Source organism: Nematocida homosporus (genome assembly GCF_024244095.1).
Source record: "Nematocida homosporus strain JUm1504 chromosome Unknown 2622, whole genome shotgun sequence".
Lineage (NCBI taxonomy): Eukaryota > Fungi > Microsporidia > Nematocida > Nematocida homosporus.
In genome coordinates this window covers 1-20,652 of record NW_026250637.1, presented here as the reverse complement: position 1 = coordinate 20,652, position 20,652 = coordinate 1, and the positions used below count along the sequence as shown (strand labels likewise).

General features: G+C 40.4%; 17 protein-coding genes across 17 annotated transcripts; 8 read left to right on the top strand and 9 right to left on the bottom strand.

The window, feature by feature from the left end:
* Window positions 1–621: 621 nt before the first annotated feature.
* On the top strand, window positions 622–2,112 carry NEHOM01_2151 (uncharacterized protein; the record flags this gene model as incomplete). Its single annotated transcript, XM_051491029.1, has 1 exon — window positions 622–2,112. One exon carries the CDS (start codon window positions 622–624, stop codon window positions 2,110–2,112), a length of 1,491 nt encoding a protein of 496 aa, XP_051346989.1.
* NEHOM01_2150 (uncharacterized protein) lies at window positions 2,109–3,305 on the top strand (the record flags this gene model as incomplete). The annotated part of the gene is made up of 1 exon (XM_051491028.1): window positions 2,109–3,305. The coding sequence occupies one exon, from the start codon at window positions 2,109–2,111 to the stop codon at window positions 3,303–3,305; it is 1,197 nt and encodes a 398-aa protein (XP_051346988.1).
* Window positions 3,306–4,344: 1,039 nt separating this feature from the next.
* NEHOM01_2135 (INO80 complex subunit C) lies at window positions 4,345–4,638 on the bottom strand (the record flags this gene model as incomplete). Its single annotated transcript, XM_051491013.1, has 1 exon — window positions 4,345–4,638. The coding sequence occupies one exon, from the start codon at window positions 4,636–4,638 to the stop codon at window positions 4,345–4,347; it is 294 nt and encodes a 97-aa protein (XP_051346973.1).
* On the bottom strand, window positions 4,628–4,972 carry NEHOM01_2149 (uncharacterized protein; the record flags this gene model as incomplete). Its single annotated transcript, XM_051491027.1, has 1 exon — window positions 4,628–4,972. The coding sequence occupies one exon, from the start codon at window positions 4,970–4,972 to the stop codon at window positions 4,628–4,630; it is 345 nt and encodes a 114-aa protein (XP_051346987.1).
* A 687-nt stretch (window positions 4,973–5,659) lies between these two features.
* NEHOM01_2148 (small subunit ribosomal protein S10e) lies at window positions 5,660–5,995 on the top strand (the record flags this gene model as incomplete). The annotated part of the gene is made up of 1 exon (XM_051491026.1): window positions 5,660–5,995. The coding sequence occupies one exon, from the start codon at window positions 5,660–5,662 to the stop codon at window positions 5,993–5,995; it is 336 nt and encodes a 111-aa protein (XP_051346986.1).
* Window positions 5,996–6,436: 441 nt separating this feature from the next.
* NEHOM01_2147 (uncharacterized protein) lies at window positions 6,437–7,504 on the bottom strand (the record flags this gene model as incomplete). The annotated part of the gene is made up of 1 exon (XM_051491025.1): window positions 6,437–7,504. The coding sequence occupies one exon, from the start codon at window positions 7,502–7,504 to the stop codon at window positions 6,437–6,439; it is 1,068 nt and encodes a 355-aa protein (XP_051346985.1).
* Window positions 7,505–7,564: 60 nt separating this feature from the next.
* On the top strand, window positions 7,565–8,284 carry NEHOM01_2146 (BirA family transcriptional regulator, biotin operon repressor / biotin---[acetyl-CoA-carboxylase] ligase; the record flags this gene model as incomplete). Its single annotated transcript, XM_051491024.1, has 1 exon — window positions 7,565–8,284. The coding sequence occupies one exon, from the start codon at window positions 7,565–7,567 to the stop codon at window positions 8,282–8,284; it is 720 nt and encodes a 239-aa protein (XP_051346984.1).
* A 61-nt stretch (window positions 8,285–8,345) lies between these two features.
* NEHOM01_2145 (uncharacterized protein) lies at window positions 8,346–10,142 on the top strand (the record flags this gene model as incomplete). Its single annotated transcript, XM_051491023.1, has 1 exon — window positions 8,346–10,142. One exon carries the CDS (start codon window positions 8,346–8,348, stop codon window positions 10,140–10,142), a length of 1,797 nt encoding a protein of 598 aa, XP_051346983.1.
* A 189-nt stretch (window positions 10,143–10,331) lies between these two features.
* On the bottom strand, window positions 10,332–10,757 carry NEHOM01_2144 (large subunit ribosomal protein L32e; the record flags this gene model as incomplete). Its single annotated transcript, XM_051491022.1, has 1 exon — window positions 10,332–10,757. One exon carries the CDS (start codon window positions 10,755–10,757, stop codon window positions 10,332–10,334), a length of 426 nt encoding a protein of 141 aa, XP_051346982.1.
* Window positions 10,758–11,031: 274 nt separating this feature from the next.
* NEHOM01_2143 (tRNA N(3)-methylcytidine methyltransferase METTL2) lies at window positions 11,032–11,841 on the bottom strand (the record flags this gene model as incomplete). The annotated part of the gene is made up of 1 exon (XM_051491021.1): window positions 11,032–11,841. The coding sequence occupies one exon, from the start codon at window positions 11,839–11,841 to the stop codon at window positions 11,032–11,034; it is 810 nt and encodes a 269-aa protein (XP_051346981.1).
* A 29-nt stretch (window positions 11,842–11,870) lies between these two features.
* NEHOM01_2142 (uncharacterized protein) lies at window positions 11,871–12,515 on the top strand (the record flags this gene model as incomplete). The annotated part of the gene is made up of 1 exon (XM_051491020.1): window positions 11,871–12,515. The coding sequence occupies one exon, from the start codon at window positions 11,871–11,873 to the stop codon at window positions 12,513–12,515; it is 645 nt and encodes a 214-aa protein (XP_051346980.1).
* NEHOM01_2141 (uncharacterized protein) lies at window positions 12,474–15,170 on the bottom strand (the record flags this gene model as incomplete). Its single annotated transcript, XM_051491019.1, has 1 exon — window positions 12,474–15,170. The coding sequence occupies one exon, from the start codon at window positions 15,168–15,170 to the stop codon at window positions 12,474–12,476; it is 2,697 nt and encodes an 898-aa protein (XP_051346979.1).
* Window positions 15,171–15,703: 533 nt separating this feature from the next.
* On the bottom strand, window positions 15,704–16,057 carry NEHOM01_2140 (uncharacterized protein; the record flags this gene model as incomplete). The annotated part of the gene is made up of 1 exon (XM_051491018.1): window positions 15,704–16,057. The coding sequence occupies one exon, from the start codon at window positions 16,055–16,057 to the stop codon at window positions 15,704–15,706; it is 354 nt and encodes a 117-aa protein (XP_051346978.1).
* A 4-nt stretch (window positions 16,058–16,061) lies between these two features.
* Window positions 16,062–16,862, top strand: NEHOM01_2139 (uncharacterized protein; the record flags this gene model as incomplete). Its single annotated transcript, XM_051491017.1, has 1 exon — window positions 16,062–16,862. The coding sequence occupies one exon, from the start codon at window positions 16,062–16,064 to the stop codon at window positions 16,860–16,862; it is 801 nt and encodes a 266-aa protein (XP_051346977.1).
* A 15-nt stretch (window positions 16,863–16,877) lies between these two features.
* NEHOM01_2138 (uncharacterized protein) lies at window positions 16,878–17,606 on the bottom strand (the record flags this gene model as incomplete). The annotated part of the gene is made up of 1 exon (XM_051491016.1): window positions 16,878–17,606. The coding sequence occupies one exon, from the start codon at window positions 17,604–17,606 to the stop codon at window positions 16,878–16,880; it is 729 nt and encodes a 242-aa protein (XP_051346976.1).
* A 230-nt stretch (window positions 17,607–17,836) lies between these two features.
* Window positions 17,837–18,079, top strand: NEHOM01_2136 (uncharacterized protein; the record flags this gene model as incomplete). The annotated part of the gene is made up of 1 exon (XM_051491014.1): window positions 17,837–18,079. One exon carries the CDS (start codon window positions 17,837–17,839, stop codon window positions 18,077–18,079), a length of 243 nt encoding a protein of 80 aa, XP_051346974.1.
* A 455-nt stretch (window positions 18,080–18,534) lies between these two features.
* On the bottom strand, window positions 18,535–20,652 carry NEHOM01_2137 (uncharacterized protein; the record flags this gene model as incomplete). Its single annotated transcript, XM_051491015.1, has 1 exon — window positions 18,535–20,652. A coding segment is annotated over one exon (2,118 nt), but the record flags the coding sequence as incomplete, so codon positions are not given.

Sequence of the window (20,652 nt, the reverse complement as noted above, 5' to 3'; positions counted from 1 at the left end):
AAAATCACAGCATGCCATGAAAAGCCTCTCTACCTTTATATCTCTTGTCGAGAGGCCGATTGGCTTTGTTGCCCACCCTTACAAGAAGTAGGCTATGACACTCTCCATCCACTTCATGTCATTTCTGCCTCAGCATAATAAATCTGTTGGTTAACTGTGGTGTTTGTACGATTCCCCCACACATCTTTAATGAAGCTCTCGAGATACCTCTACTTTTAGACGAGTAAGTACATATAATGTAGATATTTATTCCATACTACTTTAGATAAGCTAATACTAACTCAATACTAACTCAATACTAAACCAACTCAATTAGAGTATAAATATACGACGAAGATTGAGAAAGGACTTCCTATGACTTCCATGAGATACATGAAGGATTCGCACAGAACTATATCAGAACTAGAAACGGCTCAGACTCGCACCCCAGAACCACAACTCGAACCTCTGATCAATAAAACCGACATCAGCCTGAATGATGATTTGTCTCTCGTTGAGTATATTTGACTGAGAGGTCTCTATCCTCCCCTGGGGCACAACAAAATACTATCTATTTAGTTAATGTTATCTTAATTTGGTTGTTTACTGATCTTTATTGGGAAAAATTATGTGCTATCTATTATGAAAATGAAGATAGGATTGAATAGGGTTGGGTTGAGTTTTGGATTGGGGTTGCTTTGGTTGGAGTTGTTGGTTGGTGTGAAGGGAGCGGATGCTGGTGCAGGTGGAAGTTTTGGTCGGGTTTGGCCGAATGGGGAGTTCATGCAGAAAATAACTCGGTTGTCTGCGGAGTTAGATAGAAATGAGTTAGATAGAGATATGAGTGGATTAGGTAGAGATCTGGGTGGGCTGGCTATGGGTAGATTAGGTAGAGATCCGAATGGGTTGGATAGAAATGAGTTAGCTATGGGTGGATTGGGTAGAGATATGAGTGTATTAAGTAGAGATATGATTGAGTTGGCTATGAGTGTATTAGATAGAGATATGAATGAGTTGGGTATGGGTGGATTCGATGGAAATATGATTAAGTTGGCTATGAGTGTATTAGATAGAGATCCGAATGAGTTGGGTATGGGTGGATTCGATGGAAATATGAATGGGCTAGCTATGGGTGAATTGGGTAGAGATCCGAATGTGTTCGATTTAAGTGGGTTAAATATGAATGAGTTAGGTTTAAGTGGATTGGATGGATTAGGTAGAAATATGGGCGGATTGGATGGATTGGATATGAGTGGAGATAGATGTGGAGATGTGGGGTTGGGGGGTGTGGATTTGGATGAAGATACGAGATTACGGAGGATGCTTGAACATATTGTTAGTCAAATACTGGTGGTGCCTTCTTATTTGCCGGAGAAGAAGTCGTGGAGTAACTCGAATAATTGGGTGATAAAGAGGAGTCTGAAAGAGAGTAAGAAGTATCACATAAGCACTGGCGATCCTATGCTGCAGTTTAGATGGGTGAGACTGTCTAGAAAAGACTTGGTGAAATGGCAGAAAGCATTACTGGATAATGTGTCGGAGGTTTGGGTGAATAAGTTGCATATTTACTACTTGTTGCTTCAGGCCAATGTGGAAGAGTATGCTTTGTTATTGGCTTTGATAAAAGTGCTAAATACTCGACGTCTTGTTCTTCATGATTGGCTTAAACAGGGGGAACTTAAGCAAGGATTGAATATTGATACACACTTGGCTAGGTTTAAGTTGGCTATAAATCAGGTTGGCCGGGCGGATAAGCCTTGTCCTGGAATGAAGCTCTGGGTTTACTTTAGGAATGTCCTGCTGGTGGAACATGGGAGATTGTTGCGTGAGTTTAAACAGGTTCCTTCTGTGTTGTTTCAGTTGATGTACTTTCATCTGGATGTAGTGGAAGCTCAGTTGGCTAGGTTTGAAATGGAAACGTCGATTTTTGGTGGAAGTAAGATCAAGATGGCCTTATCGACATTTTCTGTTTTGATGGCGGATGAAACTATCACTAAGCAGTTTGTCACTTATCTAAATGAGATCCCGGGAGCGAATATTTCTATAAAGATTAATCTGCCGAGTGTGCTGGATGGGGTTGGTCTAGAGCAGATTGTGAAATTGGTTCTACTAAACCCAATGCTAACCCAATGAATTGTGCTGGCCACGGGGATTCGGTAATAGATAAATTGGGGATGATAGTTTCAAAACTGCCTTATAAGAGAGTGTATCTCTCAACTGATTTGAAATCATCTACTTACATTACACGGGATGAAATGGATATAGTTATTCGTTTCCTTGATGTTCTTTATGCTAATGCCAAAACGGCTGTTTTGGCTCTGGATGGAATGACTGGTGTGGCAAAGGATAGTGATAAGATTGTGGATTGGACGAAGACAACTAAGTGTAGCTTTGGTAATTTGACTCTTTCCAATATATCTGATGAGTTTGCTTTGAAGTTTATTAGTGTTCTAGATCCTATTATTCCCTTAGTAATCACCCAGTGTGTTTTTAAGGATGAGAGCGATGCTATCCGAAAGACTCTAGAACTCATAGAGGCGACCCAAAAGAAGAATATTATAATTGCTTCTATGCCTGTACAGCACTTGCTAGGACTTAACAACACAACTATTACGTCGGTAACTCGTTTTGCTAGGCGGCTGTGGACGTATACTACTCCACGGTTTAAGCTGTCGTTGTATTCGTTTCATTATAACTTAATCGAGTTTGCTAATCTTTCTATCTGGGCCAACAATCCGTTTCCAAACCTAGCGCTTATTAATGAAGCAATAGCGTTTGATGAGTTTAATCGGCCTCTTCCGGCTTCAGCTAGTCCTAACCTCAACCGCATGTTCTGCTTCAAAACAATCCGACATTCGACCGCTTATACTGCTAGCCAAACCGATTACTATATGCAGAAGATGCTTAAGTCCATTCGATCAACTATGGAGGAAGAGCCAAGTTATCAAATCTACCATAATCTAACTAGTATCGAAATATGGCTTTGCTACAATAATACTAAAGGTGTGGTTGGCCTAGTTTTAACTATTATTCAATTTATCACCCAAATCTATCCTACAATTACCCATATTACTATTGACAATGCCGCAGTCACCAATCACACTGCTCAGGTGCTTGAGAGAGAACTAGATATACAATGGAACTGCCAGAAAACCCGTAAAGACCCATCTAATTTACCCAAAATCAAAATTTCCCTCCACAACAAAACATGCAATGCATACTTCTCCTACCAAATCAATCACCACTATACAAACCAGCATGTCGTTGAATCTATTGTTGAGATCACTCCTATCCCCAATTACAGACTATTTCCACCTACTAATTAACAAAACACCAAAAGTATCTCCAGACCAGACCCATCCGCAGTAGTACTAGCACTACAGCCATACATTGACCAGTCCCAGCTAAACTTTCGGCCAAAGAACTTGATTTGGCATTAAGTCGGGTTAATTCAGGACAAAGAGATAGGAAGGAGGTAATATTAAGGTTACAATCCAGCTACAAACAATAAACGTGTCCTTTCAACAACTGTCAGACTTGATTTGCTTATATCTGGGTTAGTATTAAGATTTTGTTGGGTTGAGTTATGTTGGGGTGGGTTGTGCTGGAATGGAATGGGTTGGGTTGAGTTGAGTTGAGTTGTGGTTTGAAAGTGTTATCAGATAGGAAATAAGATTTTGAGAAGCGAGTCCTAACTTCTTAGGGTTTTAGACATTCTTCAATGCAATATTCTTATCAATTTCTGACTGTATTTATAATAGTCCAGAATTGTAATCTTAACATTCTAAGATTTCTATCTGCCATATCTATTCTTTCAAAACAATCAATAAGTAATAAAACTCTCAATCCCAGTAGATAAGCAGCCAATCCAAAGTAGAGTTTAGTAAAAGTCCTACACTAACCCATTCTATTAACATCACCTAAACCAGCCAAATCCACCAGTATAAATATAACTAGACTATTCCGCATAGATGTAAATCCAGCCCAAATAAAATGACCAACAATATCCATACCCTCTTTATAGCAGATAACTCTACTACTTCTAACTCACCACCATATTGCTACCTAAATACTAACTAGATAAGATCAACTAGATAACATCAACTCAATACTAACTAGATACTACCTAGATACTCAATACCAAACTAACTCAATACTCAATACTACTTATCCAATACTTAACTCAATACTAAATACTAACTCAATACCAACCCAAACCAACTAGATAACATTAAACCAACTAGATAGCACCAACCCAACTAGATAGCACCAACCCAAACTAACTCAACTAAACCAAACTAACTAATACTAACTAAATATAAGATTAACCTATTTATACCTTTACTTAAACCATTATTGACCTACTTACTTAGTCTTACCAAAGATATTAGCCTCTTTACCAAGATGACGTAGTTTTCCTATTCTTTGGGCCGTATCAGTAGACATCTCGCGAATTCTTTCATAGACTTCAGCCGAATGATACTGCAATCCCGTTCTCGGACAGCGATAATGAGCAGCCAAACCGGTTAAATCACAAAGTTCAGGCGTAGGCCGATTAGATACGCGAGTAAACAAAGAGACAAATAAAGGAGACTCCACTAACAAACGATTATAAACCTGTTTTAACGTCTTACTCTTAGGCCGAGCACTAACTTTCATTCCTTTTTTGCACTTCTAGCTCAACATTCTTATTTATCCGGGGAATCTTCACTTGAGCTAATTCCAACAGTTTAGATCCTTTTACTTGACAACCCAATCTAGAAGTCAAAGTTAAGCCTTTAGCACTATCCAATAAATCTTCTTCTCTTTCCGTTAAAGATCCTTTTGTTCTTTCATAACTACTTCTATCCATAACTACATGACAAGTAGTACAGGCTAAAGATCCTTCACAAGCCCCTTTCAAAGGCACCCCATACTTATGAGCCGTCTCCAATAAACTAACTCCCCTCTCAACCAGAACTGGCACAATACTACCTTCAACCGCAAAGAACATCCGGACTGGATCCATAAAAAATACTCGATCTCTCCCATATCTCACCATCACTCCCTCCCAACTCATCTTAGTACATCTCAACTTAACTTAACTTAGCTTAGCACAATGCTCAACTTAGTACTACTTGCTCAACTTAGTACTACTCACTCAATGCTACTCAACTCAACTCAACTCAATACTTAACTCAACATTACTAAACTCAATGCTAACTCAATACTTAACTCTACAGAACTTAATACTAACTCTACTCAATACTAACTCAACTTAGCTTAATACTACTCACTCAATTCAACCCAATACTTAACTCTACTCAGCTTAATACTTAACTCAATACTACTAACCCAATACTTAACTCAACCCAATACCAATCCAATACTAAACACAATACTAACCTATTTATTGATAAGCAAAGAGACTGTACAGTAAACTACTAAGACTAGACCAGCCAAAGTATTAGCCAACTTAATAAGTGTTATATCAAAATCTGCAAAGTATGCACAAAAAGGCTACAATTAGCTAGAAAGACTAACCAGTCTATCCCTTCTAAACTATCAAAATACACAACTTACATTTAAAAGGAGGATTAGAACAACTCCTAAATAAACAATCAACAAACTATAAACTAGATATCTACGAAGACTACAAACAATCTCCATTCTTTTATTCTTTTATTTTTTAGGCCTTGTAATGATTATCCCCACTAAAGAGATTAAGAAAGTTCATGAATTCATTTTCAGAAACGGCTGTATTGTGGTAGAAGATAAACCAACTTTTGATTTTCATCCTTTAATTGATGTAACAAATCATAAAGTTATGAAGATAGTTAAGAGTATGAACTCAAAAGGATTATTTGATAGGCAGTTTATTTGGAAGCATGCTTATTATACACTTAATGATACGGGCGTAGAATGGTTGCGTAAGAAGTTGTATCTGGGGATAGATGAGTACCCGGCCACCCACACTCCAGTACCTGCGGCTGAGAAAGAGGTAGTGGCTGAGGCTGGTGCTCCCCACTTTAACTAATAAAGGCTGGCTAGTTTATTGTGTTATTTTAGATAAGATATAGTTATTGGATTTTGATTTAGTTGGGTTTTGATTTTGAGTTAGTTGGTTTTGAGTTAGATTTAGTTGGTGTAAGTAGATAGTGTTTAGTTGGTTTTGATTTTGGTTTTGAGTTAGATAAGATAGTGATTTGGTTGGTTTTTGATTTGGTTGGTTTTTGATTTTGGTTCAGATAAGATAGTGTTTAGTTGGTATAAGTAAGTAGTTGAGTACCAAGTAGATAGTATAAGTTGAGTTAGTGTAAGTAGATAGTGTAACTAGATGTAAGTATATAGTACCAAGTAGATGTAACTAGACGCACCTAAACGCAACTAGATAGTAAATAATTGGATGAGTTAAGTTTTTGATTTAGTAGATATGGTATGTTAGAGAGATAGTTGTGCTGAGTATTTACTGGGTGGGTTAGGATGATGGAGTTGAGTGGGGGCGGTAGGTGGTGTACCAGTGGTGGAGACGTGTGGTGATTGGGGTGAGGTAGTGAGTGAGAGTTAGATTGAGTTGGTGGATGCAGTGGGTGAAATGGTGGTGGAGAGGATGAATGAACTGGTTGAGATGGTGGAGGAGATGGTTTCGAGTGGTTGGTGGAATGAGGAAGGAAGTAAGAATGGCGAAGAGGAGGAAGGAAAGAGTGAAGGTGAAGAAGAGAGAGTGCTTTCTTTCTTTTTGGAGGATGGTATCTACTTGGTAGAACATATCGTCTGGAGTGCGGTTATTATCGATAACTAGGTCGCACTTTCTTCGTTTGCCGGGTAGAGAGATTTGTTGGTCGGCGGTTGATTTGGCGACTTGGAGGTCTTTTTGGGAGAGGGATATTCTATCTTCTTGGGTTTTGGGACCACAGGTAACAACTAGGACTTTATCGAAATAGTCTTCAAGATGGCATTCGTAGAGGAAAGGGACTTCGGCGAAGATAGTGCCTTGGCCTTTAAGTACGGCTAAGAAGATGCGACGGCGGAAGATAGAGATGATTTTAGGGACTAGTTGGATTTTGGTTGAGTTAGGAGATTCAGAGTTAAGATCGGCTTCAATTTGTTTAAGTAAAGCATTAGGTTGGGTTGGGTTAGTATGGCGTTTGTTATTAGATTTGGATTTGGTGGAGTTGGTTGATTTGGTGGAGTTAGTTGATTTAGTCGACTTGGTTGATTTGGTTGATTTGCTGCTCTTGGATGAGTTAGTACTGCTGTGACTATCTTTACTATCGCTGCTCTCGGATGAGTTGGTGGTGCTGTGACTATCTTTGCTATTGCTAGTGCTAGTGCTATTGTTATTGCTGTGTTTGTCTTGGCTATTCTTGTTATTGCTGGTCTTAGATAGGTTGGTGGAGATATTACTGCCGATAGTTGGATTACTGGCAAGGACTTCTTGAAGAATATCGGAGAAAGAAAGTGTTGCGAAACCTCTTTGTTGGATGTATTGAAGGAGAGTGCTTTTGCCGGTACATTTCCCGCCGGTTATGGCTATTTTCTTCATATTGGTGGATGTAGTGGGGTATTTATAGACTAAGGTTTTGATTTAAGACAAAAGTACCCAATGAAGTATCGTAAGTTTGCTGAGCTGGAATCGACTCAGTTGTATGGGATTGAGCATAAAGAAGAACTTGGGGATCGAGAAGTAATTGTTTGTGATGTTCAAACAGGTGGGATAGGACGTGGGGGTTCAAATTGGATCTCTTCAGCCGCATCTTTAACTATATCTATTTGCTGGCGGGAATTGGGAGTGGCCAATCCGGCACTAGGAACTTTGCTGGTAGTTAAACGAGTGCTAGAGAGTTATGGCGTTCGAAATTTACTAGTTAAGTGGCCAAACGATCTTTACTTAGTAGCGGAGACTGGAGAGGTCGGGTTAGGCGAGAAGATGGGACGTGGGAAGAAAATAGGTGGAGTCTTGGTGAATGTAGTTACTACGGAACGCGGTCCTTTATCTATTATTGGGTTGGGTGTGAATTTAGCTAATATGCAGCCTTTGGCTGATTTAGCACAATTTGGGTACCAGCTAGATAAGGAGGTCTTAATTGGACAAATAGTTGAAGGAGTTGAATTAGCGTTTCAAGCTGGACATGAAGAAGTTTGGGGTTGTTTCTTTCCCTGGCCTTATGTCTACTTCTTAGGCCAAAAGTGCACTATTGAATCTATTGCGGATGAGCTAGTTCTATCTGGGCCATTAGGCCATACGTTTAGCATTAGCAGCCAGTACTCATACTGTCCCGATACTAACCAAATCTATCTTAAATCCAAGCATCCTTTTAATTAGTCCTTCTCTACCTCTTATCTAGCACTAACCCAATACTAACCCAGATATTATAATAAACCCAATGAATATCTATTTACATTTAGATTTAGCACAACTCAATACTAACTCAACCCAACCCAACCTAACTCAATACAATCTAACCCAACTCAATACTAACCCAAACAGATCCCAAACAGATCCTAAACATACCACCATGTCTACTTATTTTAAAATACACCCCCCTGCAATGTGCCCCCAGATTGCTAACAGCAAGAAGACTCTTAAAAAGCGAAGAAAGAAGGCACCAGTTCTCCACATTGATTTCAAATCTAATCTAGATTTTGTCTCTCTTTTGAATTTACAAGATTTCATAAACAATACTTTAAAATCAAAACACACCGCCCGACTAGCCAACTTATCGCAAATCAAAAACCCACATTCAGTTAATGTATTTATTAGTCAGTCATCCCTACCCGAACTAGGTCCTACCCCCGCCTTTATCTCTACCCTCAAAGAAAGACCGCCCCTTGAAGAACTTCCATTCATTCTCTCCACCCAACGACTCAAGACTCAACTCACCACTATCCCCAACCTCCCAATTCTCACACCCGACCAACTCCAGCCCTTTATTCTCAAAGACCTAGATGCCATCTACTGTCCCTCCATCGAGCCCCGCCTACAGCACATGCTTTACCAAGAAAAGCTCGGCTTCTTCACCAAGTACGGCCAACTCCCCGACCTCCAAGCCAACCCCATCTTCAACATAACCCCCAAGCTAATAATCACCACCCCAACTACCACTTCACCCCAACCTACCACTCCATCCCAACCTACTACTACCACTCCTCCCCAGCCCACTACTCCTACCAACACCACCACCACCCCCTACCAAACCATTCAAGTCAATGGCCAAACGTTCATCCAGTATACTAACCCAACTGCCTATCCAATTATAGGCCTAGATTGTGAAATGATCATCACCGACCAAGGCAAAGAAGTAGGCGATATTGCCATCGTTAATGAACACCACCAAACCCTTTACCATAAGAAAGTCAAACCCCAAGGACAAGTCCTTGACTACTTAACCAAGTACAGTGGCCTCCAAGCCTCCTCTTTTATTAACCAATGCCGGTGTTTCACTTGCCGCCCGCCTAAATCCCGAGTTAAACGCCCTCGACCACCCCCCTGCACTAAATCCGTCATTACCTATTCCGAACTTCTCCAAGACCTAAGCACTATCATAGGTACCACCACCATCATTATCGGCCATGCTCTTCTTCACGATATGACCGCCCTCAAAATCTACCATACCAAATTCATTGATACGTCCTACTGCTACTTCAACAAGCACCACTACAAAAGCAAGCTCAAAGACATCGCCAGCACCTATCTCAGCCTCACTATCCAAACCGAAGCACATTCCCCCGCCACAGATGCCGATGTCTCCCTCCAAGCCCTCCAGTACCAACTTGCCCTTCTCCACCTACCATCTACTACTACCACCCCATCTACTACTACGACTACCATCCCATCTACTACTACTCAACCCAATACTACTACTACCATTCCATCTACTACTACTACCACCCAACCTACCAATACTACCAATACAACTACTACTCAACTCAATACTACCTACCAAGTCCTTACTCCAACTCCTCTCACTATTCACTCCCACCACTCCTCCAGCCCCACCCTTACTCTACCCACCGGCCTTAACTTCATCTTTGTCGCCCCCAATGCCCCATCCATAACTCTTCCTCCCAACTCCCTAGCCATCAACCTCTTTACTTCAGATCACCCCAACCACTCAAACCACCCCGATCACTCCAACCAACCCAACTACTACACCATCCACATGCACTTACCCCAACCATAAATACACTTACCAACTTACTTACTTACCTTACACTAACTCCTTCACTAAAACCCATCTTATCTAATCAGCCTAGATTAAGTTGGTTTTAGTAAACAGTTATTCCTTATCTAAATCTAAACCTCAATCTAAATCTAAATCTAAATCAAAACCTAAATCTAAATCAAAACAAACGTAACTTAAGCCAATTTATTAGTCGAGCTTCTCCACTGCAATTCTAGCATGTCCATTAGTCAGTACAATCCCTAGATCGGCCGCTCGCTTAACAATATCCACCCGTTTCTTAGCTCCAACCCCACGAGCTATCTCTCCACAGTAAACTCTATTAAGAGAAGTAAGTGCTTCTAAATCCTTTAGATTGTTGATTATAACCTTCTTAAAACCGTTAGGCAAGATATGTCTGACTAGCTTATTGCCTTTAAATCCAATACAAGGCATCTTCATTGTACCTTTAAGTCCTTTACGTACTTTGTTATCAATACCTCTTGGTCTCCTCCAATTAGGCTTAACTCGCTTAAACTGATCACTTTGGAATCGATTGAATTCTCTTCTAGTTTTCTTTACCTTTACAAATTGCACTAATGGCTTTGTAATTAGTAAGTGCTCGTTATTCATCATGGGTTAAAACAAAAAAAAGAATTTGTAGTGATAGTAGTACTTTAGATATGCTTTTAGTGGGTTTAGTTTGGATTGGATTGAGTTAGTATTTAGGTGAGTTTGGATTGAGGTGAGGTGAGGTGAGCTTGGTAGTAGATGAGATAAGTAGTAGTAGTATTTATTTAGATAAGATAAATGTAGTATTTTGATTTTGATTTATGTTGTACTTATTTAGATAAGATATAGTATTTAGTAGATATAGTATCTGGTAGATGTTATTAAATTGATGAGGTTATTAGGTGGGATTGTTTTTGGTTAGTTGGAGTTGTATCCAGTGCCGGGGCATTTCTAGTTGCTTTTTGCGGTTGATAAGGAGTCTTCTGTCCTCTTGGATATGGGTGATGGTGAAGTTGGTGGCTTGGGCTAGAGTTTGTAGATAGTTGAGGGTGAAGAAGTAGGCGTAGGTGCCTTCGCCGCGTTGGTAGAGATTTGGGGCTAGGATTTGGTGGGGTTTGAATCGGAGTTGGGTGAGGTCCATTTCGGCATAGTCTCGGAAGAGAAGTGTGCCTTGGGGTTTGAGTGATCGGTTGATATGGTGGAGGACGGTTTGGTGGTGGTCGGGATGGATGGCGGAAAGTGTGAAAATAAGAAGGACGAAGTCCATATTGGTATAGAGTTGGGGGAATGGTTGGGGGAGAGTGGCATTGTGGGTGGTGAAGTGGGTTGGTATGAAATTGGGTCGGTTTTGGATAATATTAATGGCGGCGGCGGCACAGTCAATTCCGAATAGATGGTTGGTAGTTGGGATTTGGGAAAGTGTGCTGCCGGTGCCACAACCTACTTCAAAGATGCGTTGGTTGGTGGTATTGAGCATAGGGAATTCGCTGAGGATCCAGTGTCTTTCTTTGAAGAAGGCTGTTTGGTGGTTGGTGTAGAAATGGTGCCATGGCTCGTAAGTAATGGTTGGGGGAGTAGTAGGAAGATGTGCTTCGTCATTTTTGATCTTCTGTTGGGCTTTATGAAGGGCTTCTGGGGAAAGGGAGACATCATCCCAGGCATTTTGTGAGAACTTATCATTGGGATCTAGAAGAAGACGGTTGCGCATATAGAGATTGGCTTGGCAGAAAATTTGCGATGGATAGTGCGATAGGCCTGTGTTTAGTTGTTTTAGGTGGTTTGCTTGGTTGCAATTGGTATAGATCGCGATTTAGTGCTTCTAGTAAATGTACAGGTAAAAAGCACCCGAGATATGTTTTGATTATTGATCGTAATGGTACTGTAAGTGAACAGGAGATTGAAAGATTAAGAGAGAAGTATAAAGTTGAAAAGATGGAGTTGTATAAGGAACGAGATTTTGTCACTGATCATAATGGGTTTATAGAACAAATAAGAAGATTTGTAGGTGATGTAGATCTAGAGAATAAGATAAGTAGTGTAGATCTAGAGAATAAGATAAGTGATGGGTTGGGTGGTGATGGATTGGGTGAGAAAGAGAAAAAGGAAGAGAAAGATAAAGATAAGGAAGGGATGGATTCGGATAAGGGTGACTTTGCTGAGAAGATAGTTGAATATGATCAGATTGAAGCATTTATTGCGGCTAATCCTTTACTGTTTCCGGATTTGGTGTTACTGTGCTCGGGGGTGAGTACTTATCGAGTGAGTGCACCTTACTTGTTGTATAAGGCGGAGATGTGGCAGTCGCGTTGGGGATTTTCGGAACGGACTTTAGGATGGGCGTTATGGCATTATAAGCGATGTTCTATCCGTAATGGGCGGTAGAGTGGGCTGGGAAGTAGTTGGTTGAATAAAGGACAGAAGAAGCTTTTCAATACGGGTGTTCTTAGCTGCTGATTTGGCCAGGAAACGGGTGAGAGATTCGGAGCTGCGCCAGAAGATAGGTTGGTGGTAAATAAGGTTGCACATTGTAATACTGGGTTCTGGACCGGACATATGGTAGGGAGTTGGAGATTCAATGAGAAGAGCGAATCTTTTGTAGTACTGCATGGATTGCTCAATGGTCATGAGATGGTCGAGGAAGTAGGCCTCTGAATGCTTAAGACTAAGCCGGTCGGGTTTAAGTGCGGCTTCTTCTAGGATAATTAGGCGTTTGAGAATGCCGCGGAAGTCTTCGCCGATAACTAAACGTTGGATTCTTTTGATCTTGTGTTTTTGGGTGTACTCAATCTCGCCTATTTTAAGAGTGAAACTGGAGTTGGTGATTGCCAGGGCAAGTGGGACTTTCCAGCCGTTGAGAGGATTCTTTTCTAAGTCTTCTTCAATGCTGATGATTCTTTCTTCTTTGTCGTTGCCGTTGATAGTGGTGGTGGCTATTTTGATCTTGCCGTTATTAAGATAGATTTCAATGGTAGCTTGGGAGCTGTAAAGCTTGATCAGTGACTGTTTGCCGGAGAACTCTTTTTGAATGAGGTTGGCGTAGATACAAAGCTTCTTGGCGATGAGATCAATAGCAAGGAAGGATCCGGTGGTGAAGACGAGGCCTTGTTCGTACTTGGTTTGGAGTTCGAGCTTTTCGAGTAGAGTAAGGAAGAGATTGCTTTTGAGGGGAGTTTTGACTAGGAGTTTAAGAAGGGTAGCGATATCTTCCTCTTGGGAAACGAGAGAGGCTAGGTCTTCGGTGGGAATTAGTTCATTAAGGGTAATGATGTCTTTGCCGAGTACGATTTGCTTTTTGATGATGTTGTGCCAGTAGGAGGCTTGGTTGAAATCAGGATGGCTGGTGAATTGGGTAAGAATAGCTTTGAGGGCGGGTAAGTTAGTTCTGCCTTTTTGAATCTCTTTGTTAATATGGTTGATAAGGAAGACATCGAGGTCTTTGCTGAAAAGATGTGACTCAGTTTTGGCTTGGTCGATTTTGAATGCTCTTATGATTACTTGGCGGACTTGTGGGATTTCGCGGAAATGGTTGAGCATCTCTATCTCTTCTTCTAAGTTGGCTGTCTTTTTAGAGAGTCGGAACTGGAGGTGTTTTTGATTGATTGTTTGCCAAAGGACTTGTTTAATGTGCATGGTTAGCCAAGGGAAATAAACGGTGAGAATAAGGGCTCTTTCGATCGCATCTTTATCGGTAGGAAGAACAGCAAAGACACTTTGAATGAATCTCTCTAAGTTCCAGCCGTGCTTGATTATAACGGCTTGCTCGGTGGACTTCTCGGTTGTATCTTCATAGATCTCAGCAATGCACTTGACTAGGCGTTTGAAGACTTCTATTTCGCGGCATAGAAGAGCAAAGTACTCGCTGGCACAAAGATCGTTTAGTCTGTCTTTAGAGATATGGCCTAGACTTTCCCGGCAAATAATGACGGACTCGGCATACTCTTTGTCAATGATAAAGGCGACTTGGAAGAAGAACTTGGCCAGTGGCTCGGCTTTTTGGAAGATAATAAGTGACTTAAGAATGAACTCGGCGCCGACTGGACTGAATTTCGCCATGTCCTTGATGATCTTCTCCGTATACTCTGTTTCATCCGGATGGTAAGTTTCTGATAGTAGCTCGGATAGTTCTTTGGTGGTTAGCTTCCCTTTCTTGTGCAGGGCAAAGACGGGTTCGCGGGCATGATAGATAACCCGATGTGATTTACCAACTCGGATGATTTTCTGTAAAGTTTCCTTATCTTTGATCTTACTCGCCTCAATGCTAATGAAATCTAGTACTGAGATCCCGGGTAAGTAAAAGATCGTCCCATCAAATTCCAAGTCTGTCTTTGCCAGCCAATCAACCAGTAAGGCTTTCTTCGTCTCTTCAGCCTCTGCAAACACGTACCCAAGGAAGAAGAACGGACTAAGCTCTTTCTTGTGGCTTTCGGGCTGCCGCAAGAGTAGTGAACTACTCGGATGGTACACGCCCAGGGAATTGGCTAGCGCAAAGGCGCACAAGTCACAACGCACATTATCTAAACTCTTCTTGCGCAAGGTATACTCCTGGGCCAACGAGACTAACTCCCGAGAAGGTGGAAACACACGGTCCACCGAAGAGTACTCCACACAAGGCACCAACTCGTGCTCTTTCAAAAGCCCACTTTTACTAACTCGATCCAACCACCTATCTCGAAACTGAACCATAAAGAGTCCCAACTCAAAGATCTGCAACAAGATTCCCTGGTCTTCTTCCGTCTTCTCCTCCGCGCGAATGATCTTATGTGCTATTTTGCACAGGAGAACCACTACTCTCTCCATCTCCGAAACAATCTTCTCCCCGCCAATACTCATAAAGAGAGCATCCAACTCAGCCTCCAAAGCCAAGCCTTCTTTCGTCTTTTCTTCCTCAATACTGTTCTTGATTCCATTAAGTCGCTCAATACATCCTTCCACATCCTTAACCTCAAGTTCTTCCGAGGCCACAATGCTAGGCACAATGTACTTACGATTCAGCATACTCCTTTGTCCCTTCTTCATGTTATACCTACTTTCTAACATGTATCTATACTCGCCAATAATTCTTCAGTATCATGGCAACCATTTAAAACACCCCCTACCCTCTCTACTCCCAAGCTAACACACCCCAACATAACACCACATAACCCAACTACATCACAATCTTATCACACTACTTAACCCAACTACATCACACCACATAACGCAATCTCATCATAATCAACCCAATATAACATTAACTTAACTCAACCCAATACCAAGCCAACACAATATAACATTAGCTTAACACAAACTCAACACAAACTCAACTTAACACAATCATTTACTAAAATCGCAACAATACCTTTCATTTTCCAATTTCAAATCCAATCCAATCCAATTTCAATTTCTAATAGAGAATTCATCTAGTTTATGTTTATTTAGATTACCAGTAAATCAACAACTAACCAATAAATCAACTAATAAACCATCCAGCTGCCATCTACTTATTATCTAATTGAGATATAACTACTAAACTAACCCAATACTCAACCCAATACCAACTCAACTTAACACCAACTCAACTCAATTAAATATTAGCTCAGTAAGAATTGATCTAGTTGAGTTATACTGCGGTGTTCAGCCTTTACTCCAATTAAATGAGGCATCTTTCTTTTAGGTATTTCATCCACGCGATCAACAATCTTGTAAAGAGAAATACCAAAGTGCCGGCAGAACAAAGGAAGGTGCTGAAACATTCCAGCCTCTGTATTACCCATTAGAATAAACAGACTCTTGATCCGACCGCTATTTTCATACATCTCCATCAACTCATTATAATCCACAACACAATTAGAGATATCACTTAACAACAAAGGAACGATCTCTTTCCTAGCTACTTTTAAGCCAGCAACCAAGTCTATAACTCTAGGCAAGACCCGCTTTTTCATTTTTATGGAGAGTCGCCGACCATTAAGATTGCAGAAGCGTGATGAAATACTTCGTAAGCGCGAAGTGGAGCCAAATGTCCCAGAGATTGACGATACGTTTATTTCGGATGAGGAATCAATTGAGGACTCAGAAACCATTAATGAAACCAAATCTCAGCCCCTAAATAAGGAAGTCTCTTTTAGTCTGCGCTATATAATCTTATCTATTCTAGTTGTTGGTTATACAGTTTATATCTTAAGTGTATACCGACGGTGCTCCGGTTTAGTCACTCGTTTAGAGGAAGAAGCCTTTAGTATGCAAAGAAGAGTGGCAGAATTGGAGTCTTTATTGAAGAGTAAGTACCGCGAAGTAGATGTAGCCGACTATTTAGAAGGTGCCCGTATTATCTATGATTTAACTACACCGCCCTATCAAACTAAGAACTGGTTACTTGGCCAGCGCAGTCAAGGCTATAATGGAGAGTTGGCTATTGATAAAGTGTGCACAAAAGGTCATTGTTACTCCTTTAATGGCTCAGAAGGAAAACTAGCTATTGCCTTTAAGGACGAGAAGATTATCAAAAAGATAGGTATCATTCATCCCATCTTTGATAGTAGAAAATCAGCTATCAAAAGATTTAGTCTTGATTGTATTGTTAACAACAAGGAAAAAAGAGTAGGTGAGTTTGAGTACGAAATACCAGGTGATTCTTTCCAGCAGTTCTTGTTCCCACCTCAGGCCTGTACAGGGATTGTTTTAAGGATTAAGTCCAATCACGGCAATCCTAATTACACCTGTATATACAAGGTCTATGCATTTGAATAGAATAAATCAGTTTATTTACTCAACAGATACTCTTCGTGGTGGGGCCGTTGGTAGTGCTGTCCATTGAAACTGCCGATGGAGGTAAAGAAAGACCGATTTGGTCAAAGTAGCAGCAAAGATGGAAATACCCGAAAGATTCGGTCGGTCTAATAGGGAGGTAAAGGCACATAGACAAAGTAAAGATGTCAAAACCAGCAGAGCATCACTTTTAGGCCACCCTCGCCCTGTAACTAGCCAGATAACCAAAAGTAGTTTTATCCCAATCGGATTAGTTGATAGCAGATAAGCAAAAGCAGCATACTGGGCAATAAAAAACAAAACTTCACAAGATAGACCAATATGATAACAAAATAAATCAAGTTCACCAGACAAGAGTCTTTTATAACTCCGCCAAGGAAGACTCTTCCTTAAGTAGATAATTGAAGCACCAATCACTACTATGTATGCCGAGTAAAGCCAAACTAGTAATTGAAAAGTTAGAACAGTAATTCCATTTTGGGAATAAAGATACCAAAAAGATAAGATAGCAAAAACAACAACAAACAAAGCATACTTTTGTTCTAAAGTCCGTTCATGTAGTATACCTTTGGTAAAGAGAAAGAAGCTGCATAAATTCAACAGAACCAAAAAAGTCAGCTTATCAGTACCAGACTGTCTACCTGAATATTCAGTAAAAGCCAACCAAAGGGCAGCTAAAGACAGAATTCCGGCCGCCAGTAAGAAGAAAGGTGTTTGAGGCCACATTGTTTGTATTGGAGTGAAGCCGAAAAAAACGTCCTGACAGGGACTCGAACCCAGAACCTCCTGATTAGAAGTCAGATGCGCTGCCTATTGCGCCACCAGGACCTAGTTACAATTGCTCCAGAAACATACACTAAGTACTAATCTAATAAGATAGCCGCCCCAGAAGCACTGATAATGAAGTAAAGCGATCTGATGTACATATCTTGTTTATTTTTGGCTTTTATCTAGGAATGACTCAATTCAATGACTCTACGAAGAAACAAAAGCCTGTAGTCCAAGTTGGCTATGATGAAACCAGAGATTGTGGTGTATGTACTAACAATGTAGCCGAATGGGAAACTCCCTGCAAGCATTTATACTGTGATGATTGCGTCGAGGCTTTTCTTCCCAAAAATTGTGCCGTCTGTCTTATGTGCGATACTAAACTATATGGAGGTCCAGCCGTCTTTCCCTACTCACCGCATACTCTCTAACTAGTCGTTCGAGTTAAGTCACGTGACCAGATAGGACTCTAACAATATTAAATCGTGATATTAACTTTAAGATAATTAAGATAAACTTGTATTAACTTAACCCAATATTAACATACTTTAATGATATCTAGATGGTACTAAGATGTGGTAGTGGTGTGGTATTAAGAGATGGTAGTGATGTGGTATTGATGTGGTAGTGAGTTAGTGAGATAGCAATGAGATGGTAGTGAGATGGTATTGTTGTGGTAGTGAGAGATAGCAATAAGATGGTAGTGATGCGGTAATGAGATGCTATCTAGATAGTATTAAGGTAGTAATGAGATAGTATCTAGATGGTAATGAGATAGTATCTAGATGGTAGTGAGTTAGTGTTAAGATGGTAGTGAGATAGTAGTGAGATAGCAATGAGATAGTAATACGATGGTAGTATTAAGATGGTGTTAAGTTGGGTTTAGTTAAGATTGGGCTGAAGGGATGGGCAGGGAAGTAGACTCTATGGGAGTGGATAGATTAGTGGAAGTATACGGAGTGTCTTTTCTAAGCAGAACAATAAACCTTTCAATAGCTACACTGACAGTGATCATATAAATAATGATTAGATAGAGAGAAGGGTATAAGAAAATATCAAAACCACCATCAAAACCAATTGATATCAAAAAGAAAAGCACAGAAAGCATCAAATTAACCGGAGTCATCCAAACAAACGAGTCCGATATAAAGATAAAATGGTTTAACGTTGAAATGTAAAGACATAATGAAAAGACTCGACTAACCAAGGAATGTCCAGCTAAAGTCCCAGTTTGACTAATAATATCTACGGGACCAAAAGACTGATAAACAATCAGGAATGAAAAACCACCATACAAACACCCAGATAAAACACTCTCTTTCACCGATTGTACCGTACTTACTCGTCTAAAAAGTCCTATCTCCACAGATAAGGGCGAAGTAATCAATGAGTTATAAAAGATCAAAAACAACGAAGAAGAAGCTATCGATCCCGAAGAACCAACAGAAATACCATAAAGACACTGGCAAACCGCACCAGCCACACACTTAAAGATATAGAAGAAGTAAACAGCTTTCAATCTTTCCAGACAAATAGTCCCATGATGAACCACTAACTTCGCCATCGCAAAGAAAGAAGGAATAATTACATCAGCCACAAAAGCGGCTTTCTTTCCTTCTTTACCCAGAATACATACACCTATATCGGCCTCTTCAATCATTCCTACATCATTTTCACCATCACCAACGGACAAAACAATACTTCCTTCTTTACGCAGCAAATGCACAATCTCTTTCTTATCATCTGGAGTAGCCCGATAAACTATCACTCCTGATTCTTCCTTAAGCGTATGATTACCCTGAGCAATCTCTTCCTGTAGTAAGTCAATAGCCATTCGCCCGGAAAGGACTTTAGAGCCCGCATGACTTATCCGGGTAGAAGAGGCACAAGAAAGAGCACTTTCTTTCCGATCACCAGTTATCATCCAGATTTTGATGTTCTTCTGTTTGATATGCTGAATTGCTACGTTAGCATTAGCTTGAATCATATCTTCAATATAGATAGTGCCGATATACTCTAAACCAGCTTCTAATTCCTGAACTAAACCAATACCATCCAAAACTGGGACTAGTTTAGTGGCCGGTCGAATAGATATATCACTAAAATCTAAGTCTTTATAAATACTAATTTCCTTGGTATTTTGATTAGAATTATTGATAAGATTTTGATTTTGGTTTTGATTTGAATTACTATTAGGTGCTTCTGGTTGGAATGAGAGTATTTCGGTGGCTGATAGTTCTTTGGCAGCTACAGAGAGGACTCGGTACCGGCCATCAGTTACACTTAAAGTCTCATGCGGTACTACTTCTTCAGAACCTTTCACAAACAAGAAGCACTTATCACCCACTTGGGCAACTACTCCCATGCGCGAAAGACTTGATGAAAAAGGCATAACTGCTAAGATCTGAAACTGATAAACTTGTGACTGCCACTGCACACTCACTAAATCATCCTCTCTTCCTAGTAGAACCAACCCTAATTCTGCCAACTTACTAAGTATAGCCATCTCTTCTTGGGAGACTCCTCGGTACTCCTGGCCGACTACTTCCACCGAATGACACAAGAGCATAGCCAGTAAGTTAAGTCCGGCATATTTTTGGGTTAGTAAATCACTTATACTCATTTCCGCCAAGTAAACCAACTCCTCTCTTCCCTTCAAGTGCATCCCAATTAAGACCATTTGATTCTCTGTCAAAGTTCCAGTCTTATCAGTCAAAACATGAGTTATCAGTCCAATATCTTCAATCACTCCATAAACACTACATTCAGCAAACTTATTCTCCTTAGCCATATCCCTATCCGACTGAATGTACACCGAGTAAGCCACTCTTAAACCATCCAAAGTCACAAACAAAGATAAGGGCACCAAATTACTAAAAATAATGATATTAGCCGCAAAGTTCCTAATAGCAATCCAAGGCAAAGACCTACCAGGATACAAAGACCCCAACCAATTACTTTTGATAATAAAATAACAAGATGATAGTGAAGATAAAAACAAAAC